The sequence below is a fragment of the Vanessa cardui genome, chromosome 13, assembly GCF_905220365.1.
Source record: "Vanessa cardui chromosome 13, ilVanCard2.1, whole genome shotgun sequence".
In the NCBI taxonomy this organism is placed as follows: domain Eukaryota; kingdom Metazoa; phylum Arthropoda; class Insecta; order Lepidoptera; family Nymphalidae; genus Vanessa; species Vanessa cardui.
This window is the reverse complement of record NC_061135.1, coordinates 37518-47070: the sequence shown is the minus strand read 5'-3', so window position 1 is coordinate 47070 and position 9553 is coordinate 37518. Positions and strand designations below refer to the sequence as shown.

Below are 9553 nucleotides of genomic sequence, written 5' to 3'. Positions count from 1 at the left end.
TGTAGTCGATTATACTCCGCTGAAGGTCCGCCTAAACTATTTACTGTCAGCCATGTAAGCTTATTTACGTTACATGTTAACTTTGTTTATTTATTTTTTCCTTTTATTATTACTCTTATATTTTTCTATGAAGTCAATTTTATGCGTATTCTTTTTTCATATTCCCATATTTTAATTGCTTATTTTATACCAAACCGAAAGTTTTTCTTATGATTTTTAATTGATTTTCTGTATCTGACTTAACAAATTGCACGTTACTACTTTATTTTATGTTACCACATAAGTGACTGTAAGCGTTTGTTGATAATAAAGTTTTTTTTTTAAATATAAAACCTTAAGCCTTACTTTTTGATGATCGTAAAGCAAGTCATTGAGTCAATCACATATGAGAACTTTGGCTGAAGATGATGCGGCACCTATGCCGCAGGAACTGGCAGTTACTCCAACATCGAGGAGACAAGGATTATTCTTACTGTTTTTCTATTTATTCAACACTATGTAATCACAAATGACACGATGATTAATACGCTTTAATCGAAGGCTAACAACGTTATTGAATAAATAAATAGATGTAAAATAAAATTAAGAAAGTGAAATTTCCAAACGTAATAATTCCAAAGGAAATAAAAACAAAGTAAAACACCATTTGACAAAATGAGCTCCCCGCCCTTCGCCGGTGCCCTCGCAGGTCGTTACACACGATTAGGTTGCTATTAGCGATTGCTTTACATCACGATCAAAGCGCCAGATTATTTGTTCTTTATCGGCATACACGTGTGTGCTGACAAGCTATTCAAAATTAAATTTGTGTCACAGTAACGGAAAAAGGTAAAGAAGTCGGAAGGAAGGCTCAGTGATGTGTCACAATAGTTATTTGTCTCTGAGAGTATTTTAGTGAAACTATTTTCTTGATGATTATTATAGTTATAATGGTGTTTAGTAGAATGGGCAATAACTATGACACCAAAATAATTATAATCTATAATAAAGATAATAATATATTATTATTATGTTACATAGGATTCGCTTTATTTATTTATTTACTAGCTGACCCGGCAAACTTCGTACTGCCATAATCGAAATGCTTAACTTAGTCCAAATGTGATGTGCATAGAAACCATCGCACGTAGCGAATATATAACTGAATTTTTTAAAGATTTGTTAAATAAATATTTCTGATACATATTCCATTACAAACTTTAATATAAAAAAAAGAATTGCGTTATAATACCTTGAAAGTGGGCATAAAATTGTCCTGAACCATATGTGTTGCGCCAAATGATGTCATTTGAAAACAACTGTTATATTTTAGAATGTTGGCTAAGAAATGCTTAGAAGCATTTCCCATCCCAGAAACTAAAGAGCGTAAGGGATCTGGTGGTGGGACCAATTGTGGTAATTTTACTTTGCCTCCAGCACAACATAATCCAATAGATTCACCACTGTATTTGAACGCCTTACAATATTTACAAATTATTGTCATTTAACCAATTGTTACCAATTTGTCGGCACAATAATCTATTGCCGGATCATGGTGGAATGCAGCTCGTTCCAGGACACAGAAGCACTGCGTCTGCGGGATCTCTCAATTCCATTAAGTCGTGCTCGCTTTTGTTGCGTTCGATGTGGCACACCTAAGCCTGTCTATTTCATTGTCAGTCACTAAAGAACGCAATTGTGACATAGCAATACAACTATTTTCTCGATCTGTCTTTCTCTGGTCATCAGGGCGGTTGGCACGTGAAGTAGCTCTTCGCATACTTGATTGACTGCGACGACCTAAGTAAGGTCGTATTCTCCTCGTCATCGTAGACAAAGTAAGAAAAGTTCTCAGGCACACACTATAACTAAAGTTTAAAAAAATAGAGCAAGTAACTTGAAATATCACTGTTACGTAGCGGTAACCGTCAACTCACAAAGATAGAAGCACAGAATATAATAATATGTAGGCGGATAATAGGATGCACTCTTTGTCATAAGAGGAATCGATAGACGATAAAGGATCGATCTGTTTATTGGTTGTCAAATGTCAAATATTATGGTTACGTTCAGAAATGTAATATGTGACAAAACTTCAATCAATCAATCAATCAGCCGTTTTTCGTCCACTACTGGACATAGGCTTTTCCATTGCACGCCACTGTGATCGTTCTTAGGCTACTCGCTTCCAACTCCTGCCAGCCGTCTTGCGTAAGTCGTCGCTCCACCGTGCCCGAGGATGTCCTACACTACGTTTGCCGAGACGCGGTCTCCACTCTAGAACACTTTTTCCCCAACGGTTATCGGTTTTGCGACAAATATGGCCAGCGCACTGCCATTTCAGCTTACTAATCTGGTGAGCTATGTCGATGACTTTGGTTTTCTGACAAAATTTAAGATTTATCAAACAATCTATGTAGATAAAAATGATCTGATAGACAGTAAACAACTGAAGTTAGTTAAAATTAAGGTTCTTTTGGTACCTCTTGTGAATTAATATGTAGTTATAAAGATGTAACTATTCTTTCAATTTGATTTCTGAATAACGGGGGCAACATCAAATGTTTGACAATGTAGGGATTACCCATGATTATGGAGCTGATAATGACATCAATACCGAAGATGTTTATGAAGCTCTAAACATCGATGTTAATTGATAAAATCGGTGTTTTTTTTTCCGACTGAAATAAATTCGAGAAATAGATGTAACGAACTCATATGTGAGCTACATACCGCATGGACCATGTATTATATTTTTAATGACAACGTGAAATACCTCTGGATCGGGAATTTCAGCTATGATAACGTTATAGATTTGATCCGGAGTTATTTTATGTATCAGCCAAATTAATACATATGCAATGTGCATGTGGAAATCTCCTTTTTTGCCATTCAATGGAGTACATATGGCAACGCACCTCTCCAAATATATTATACATAATTCTACAATTAAATCCATAAGTGCTTTCAATTTTTGCCGAAAAAACACGTGCTCTTATGTCATGTCGACTGTTCTTCAAATAAATTGTTTTTAATATCATCTTACTGAGGATTACATGTAACAGATCCGGTCGACGATTTTTCGTACATAAGAAATTGCGTCTTGTGCATATTCGTTCATATGCCATGGGCAACCAATAAACGAAGATGGCAATATAGTCAATCGCGCGATATCATTTACATTAGCATCATTTGCTATCGCATCTTGCAAATGAATATATTCTTCGGATCTTAATTTCGCTTGGTTGAAACGATTAAAATTAAGACATTCAGTTTCTATTTTGGCATACATACCAACGATGTACTGATGATATAGTTTACCACATCTCGAGATATAATTTTGTGCTTGTGAACGAACCATCAGTCGATATGAATAAAAATTAATGGCACAAACTTTTTTCTGTATATTTAAACATGAAAATAAACGATGTACTTTTAAATGTTTTTTGAAATTAATAAATTAAAATAAGACGTTTTATCAATTGAAAGTGGTGGATGAGTGTACTCATTTTCAATTAATACTTACTTTTAATTTGACAGTACAATTTTCCGTCTAAAAAATCTCCATTAACAAAATGACCCGCCATTTATTGAAAACATTTGTTACAAAAAATGTAATAAATGAAGAACCACTCGATCGATTTTGTGCAAACTTCACATAAACCATCTACTAAATAGTCCAAACAAACCCTGATAATTTGGTTTGGATAGGTGAGCCAGTTCTTGAGTTATAAAGTGACGTAGAAAAATGCCACTTATTTTTATATATATAGATTCGAAAAATAGATGTAATGATGTTTTAAATAATGCAAAATCAATTTTAAAACATCAATGTTTTATTGTCTAACATCGATAATCATAGAAAATCAATGATAATTCTCTATTAAATCTATTTCTAAGGAAAAACAAAGTCGTTGTTTTTATTATATTGCTAGTGTAGCGGAGTTGTGTATGATGTTGTAGATGAGGTTTGATTAAAACAAAGTTTCTTCCACTACTAATTTATTTCTCGTAGAAATAATAAACACGAAGATAGGCAGGCACAGCACAGAATAGAAATGAGAAGAAAGAAATATGAAGGTAAGTTTAGATGAAAGAAGGAAGTATGACTTAATACAAAGACTTAAGGTGCAAAATCGTGTAGCAAAATTTAAGCGATAAGCGACGTGCGTTCAGTACGAGATCTAGGATTCGACTGCTTGACGGAAGGCGGCCGAACCGATGCGCATACGTTTCTTTGTTCAAAGTAACGGTAATTTATTTAGAAAAGACATTTCTATTACACGATCGCGCGGCGACTGCCTTCCGACATTACATAAATTATTATATTATATTTTAATTATTTATATGATTTTTAAAGTGTAGATATTTATACTGTGTATAACATGTATATATAATATGTATTTATTATGTAATTTATATAAGTATATAAGTATTATAGTATACATATATAGTATAGTTATATGTACATATGTTATAGTAATATTTGTATTTATGTTACCTTTATTATTTAATGTATGAAAAATATATAAGATATTATATGATTATATGTATAATATTTTATTTATATAAGTTATATAGGTTGTAGGGATCTGGTAAGTGTCGCGTTCGCCACACCACTCCCCTCCAGAGACCGTCCTACGGGCGATAATAATCAGGTATGTGTACTGTTCTGCCCGATCGTGTCCTTTTGTTATTATTTTCCTTATCTTTAATTTTATCATCGTGATTTTTTATTTCAGGTGGAGTAGCAGGAGGAAGAGGTATATCCCTTGGATCGTCGTCGTCGGTAAGCATGTATGCAGGCTTCAGTCTTTCTATTGTTACAGAGGTAGGTTTTCCTCGGACAAGTATTTTGAAGACTTTTTCGTTCCTCGCCAGTACTTCATGTGGGCCAGTATAAGCCAGTTGGAGTGCTCCTCTGTTAGCATCTTCTCTGAGGTACACATGACTAGTCGTTGCAAGATCTTTGAATATGAAGATAGATTTCTTACAGTGCCTGGAAGCTGGTTGCGGTTGAAGGTTCTTCGCAATAATCCGAAGTCGTGCCATAAAATCGGTTATGTCATCAGACTTATTCGTGGATGGTTGAAAAAGTTCTCCAGGTAATCTAAGCGTCTCGCCATATACCATTTCTGCCGAAGATGCTTGAATATCTTCTTTAATTGCATTTCGGATTCCAAGCAACACCAATGGAAGTGATTCTGTCCAATGTGAGTTTTCATGACAAACAATGGCGGCTTTTAATTGGCGGTGAAATCTCTCAACCATGCCATTACATGCAGGGTGATAAGCAGTAGTTTTCTTGTGTTCAAAACCAACCATTTCAGAGAGGTGCTTGAAAAGGGCAGATTCAAATTGTCGTCCTCTGTCAGTGATTATAGCGGTAGGGCATCCAAAGCGTGCTATCCAGCCGGATATCAAGGCCTTAGCTACTGTCTCTGCTGTTATGTCCATAATAGGAATAGCTTCTGGCCATCTCGTGAATCTATCTACGGCTGTAAGACAGTATTTGTAGCCGTTTGAGATTGGCAGTGGTCCTATTAGATCGATATGGACGGTGGTAAATCTGGCACGTGGAAGTTGAAAATTCCCAGGACTGGTTGAAACGTTCCGAGTAGTCTTCGCTCGCTGACAGGCTTGACATTTCTTTGTCCATTCACGGCAATCTTTCCGTACGCCGGGCCATACGAAACGCTGAGCTACAAGTTTAGCAGTGGCATTGGCGCCAGGATGGCTGAGTGAATGTAAGCTTTGGAATACTCTGTAGCGAAACGGTGATGTGACAAAGGGTCTTAGAGTCTGATTTTTGTCATCGCAGTACAGCTGTATTTGCGTTCCAGGAATGATTGTCTTACGTAGATTGAGAGACGATTCTCCTTCTATCAGTCGTTTCAGCTCAAGATCGTCAGCTTGTGACTGTGCTAGCTCTGTCAAGTCTATTGGCTTTGTCAGTTCTTCAATCCTCGATAATGTATCTGCCACGACATTGTCCTTTCCAGATATATGCCGTATATCAGTAGTAAATTGTCCGATATAGTCGAGGTGGCGAAATTGTCGTGGTGAGCATTTATCCTTTCTTGTTGTAAAGGCGTAACATAAAGGTCTGTGATCCGTGAAAACGGTAAAATGCCTTGCTTCTAGCATGTATCGGAAGTAACGGATTCCCTCGTATATCGCAAGTAGCTCCCTGTCGTACGGAGAGTATTTACTTTGCGAAGGACTTAGTTTCCGTGAAAAGAAACCGAGAGGTTGCCAAGCATCATTTTTGTATTGGTGTATAGCAGCTCCTATTGCTTTGTCTGAAGCATCAGTTACGAGCGCGATCTTTGCATTCAAGTCTGGATGAGCTAAGAGTGTTGCGCTGCATAGACTGTTTTTGCATTCTTCGAATGCCTTAAAAACTTCACCCGTGATGTCTACTGGATGTGAGCCTTTGACCTTATCAGTGAGAAGAGAGTGTAGAGGTGCTTGAATTTCCGCGGCACCTGGGATGAATTTGCGGTAAAAATTCAGCATGCCTAAGAATCTTCTTAATTCTCTCACAGTCTTAGGCACAGGAAATTCTTTAATTGCCTCGACTTTGGATTCCAATGGTTTGATGCCATTTGATGAAACGGTATATCCCAAGAAAGACACTTCAGAAACTCCAAAGACGCATTTAGACGCATTTATTACCATCCCATACTCCCGAAGCTTATGAAACAGACTTCGTAAGTGATGTTGATGTGTTTCTTCATCAGGGGAAAATATGAGGAAATCGTCTAGGTATGCGTAGACAAAGTCTAAGCCTCTGGTCATTTCGTCAACAAAACGCTGGAAGGTCTGGCCGGCGTTTCTGAGTCCAAAGGTCATATATGGGAACTCATAAAGACCAAACGGTGTTGTGATGGCCGTCTTTGCAATGTCCTCAGAAAATACTGGAATCTGGTTAAATGCTTTCACGAGGTCGATTTTGGAGAAAACACGACAACCCGATATGTTATGCGTGAAATCGTGAATATTCCGAATCGGATAGCGGTCAGGAATTGTTCTTGCATTAAGCATCCGATAATCACCGCATGGACGCCATCCACTTTCCTTCTTCGGGGCTAGATGCAAAGGTGATGCCCATGGACTCTCTGATGGTCGAGCTGTTCCATTTTTAATCATAGCTGCGAACTCTTCCTTGGCTATGAGCAATTTATCTGGAGCCAAGCGACGTGGCGAGCAAGATACTGGAGGTCCAGGTGTAGTCCTGATATGATGGACCGTGTTATGGTTAACAACCTTCTCGTTTCCTGCAGGACGTGTGATCTCCGGAAATTGACGTAGCAGTATATGGTAGTTTGAATCACCGAGCAATGTCTTCACTGAAGAAATCGTGCTGGATGATGATACTGATTCTGCTGAAGTCGTCAGGGTTGTGGTGCTATCGATGAGACGCTGGTTACGGCAGTCGACTATAAGACCATAATATGACAAGAAGTCGACGCCAATTATAGCCTTAGTGACATCTGCCACTATAAATCGCCATGTGTAGTCTCGACGCAGGCCAAGATTCAGCTCGAGGTGAGCAAAACCATATGTTGAAATAGAAGTCCCATTCGCGGCATAGAGTTGGTAATTGGTCGGAGATCTTCTTTCACGTAGTGCTGTGCGAGGGAAGACGCAGAGATCGCTACCTGTATCAACGAGAAACTGCATCTTCGATTTTCGATCCGTTACGAAAAGGCGACCAGATACGTTATGGCTATCGGATGTCGCCATTACCGATTGCCTTGGTAGTTTTCCGACTTAAAATCGCATGGCTTCACACATTTATTGGCATTCTTTCCGTGTTTATTGTGATACCAACATAATGGAAATTTTCTGTAGTTGGACTGTGATCTCATTTGTACTGTCGGGCTACGTCGTCTTCTTGATCTCGATCTTGGTCTGTGACTGCGAGCAGACAGAGCTTTTACTTGCTTTGTGAGCTCATCTATTTGTTTCGCCATTGAATCAATGGTTGACTGGGGAGCAGATGTTGAAGCGACTTGAGGTGTGCACGGTACCAATTCATGTAAGCTGTCGGCTAAGTCAGCCAAAGCTTGAAGGTCATAAGTTTTCTGAGCCACAATAATTGGTTGAAGAGCAGTAGGCAGACGACTTATCCAAATAGTTTTAATAAAATCGTCTGGAACTGATGGACCTGCTAATCTTTGCAGGTGTCGGAGAAACTGAGATGGTCTCCGATCTCCTAACTCTTCGTGAACAAGTAATTGTTTTACCTCTTTCTCGCGCGAGGCTGACAGACGCTTGATTAATTCAGTTTTAAGTCGTTCGTACTTCCCTGTCTTTGGTGGTGAAATAATTATATCCTTCACTTCTGCTGCGTAACGGTGTTCTAATGTCGAAGTAACGTAATAAAATTTTGTATCGTCGTCAGTGATTCTCGACAACACAAAATTGCCTTCCAGTTGTGAAAACCAAACTGCAGGTTCTTCTGCCCAGAACGGTGGTGGTCGCACTCCGACTCGAAATATGTCGGTCGTGTCGTGAGGTGTAAATGGTCGTCGTGACTCGGCATTTAAGTTCGAGTTACCTTCATTTTGTGGTTCCATTTTATTCCACCAAATAATCTAGTGTTCCTTACTTGAGTTGGTTAATTAATCCTCTTCGTTTTCAGCTTCTTTGTTTTCAGCGGGGTCACCAATGTAGCGGAGTTGTGTATGATGTTGTAGATGAGGTTTGATTAAAACAAAGTTTCTTCCACTACTAATTTATTTCTCGTAGAAATAATAAACACGAAGATAGGCAGGCACAGCACAGAATAGAAATGAGAAGAAAGAAATATGAAGGTAAGTTTAGATGAAAGAAGGAAGTATGACTTAATACAAAGACTTAAGGTGCAAAATCGTGTAGCAAAATTTAAGCGATAAGCGACGTGCGTTCAGTACGAGATCTAGGATTCGACTGCTTGACGGAAGGCGGCCGAACCGATGCGCATACGTTTCTTTGTTCAAAGTAACGGTAATTTATTTAGAAAAGACATTTCTATTACACGATCGCGCGGCGACTGCCTTCCGACATTACATAAATTATTATATTATATTTTAATTATTTATATGATTTTTAAAGTGTAGATATTTATACTGTGTATAACATGTATATATAATATGTATTTATTATGTAATTTATATAAGTATATAAGTATTATAGTATACATATATAGTATAGTTATATGTACATATGTTATAGTAATATTTGTATTTATGTTACCTTTATTATTTAATGTATGAAAAATATATAAGATATTATATGATTATATGTATAATATTTTATTTATATAAGTTATATAGGTTGTAGGGATCTGGTAAGTGTCGCGTTCGCCACACTAGCATTTTTATCATACTTACTCACCTTCTAAACCTTCCCTGGACTTCCACAAATAATTCAAGACTAAAATTAGCCAAATCGGTCCAGCCGTTCTGGAGTTTTAGCGTGACTAACGAACAGCAATTCATTTTTATATATATAGATTAAAAAAACCACCAACACAATTTCATGTGGATATTTTACATTAAAATTATCGGTTGCAATTATACACATA

General features: G+C 37.5%; 1 protein-coding gene across 1 annotated transcript; it reads right to left on the bottom strand.

The window, feature by feature from the left end:
- Window positions 1-7727: 7727 nt before the first annotated feature.
- On the bottom strand, window positions 7728-8564 carry LOC124534914. Its single transcript, XM_047110959.1, has one exon. It carries the CDS (start codon window positions 8562-8564, stop codon window positions 7728-7730), a length of 837 nt encoding a protein of 278 aa, XP_046966915.1.
- Between the last annotated feature and the right edge of the window lie 989 nt (window positions 8565-9553).

Coding starts and splice junctions, on each gene's coding strand:
- LOC124534914 (XM_047110959.1), bottom strand. CDS start 8,564: ATGGAACCACAAAATGAAGGTAACTCGAACTTAAATGCCGAGTCACGA.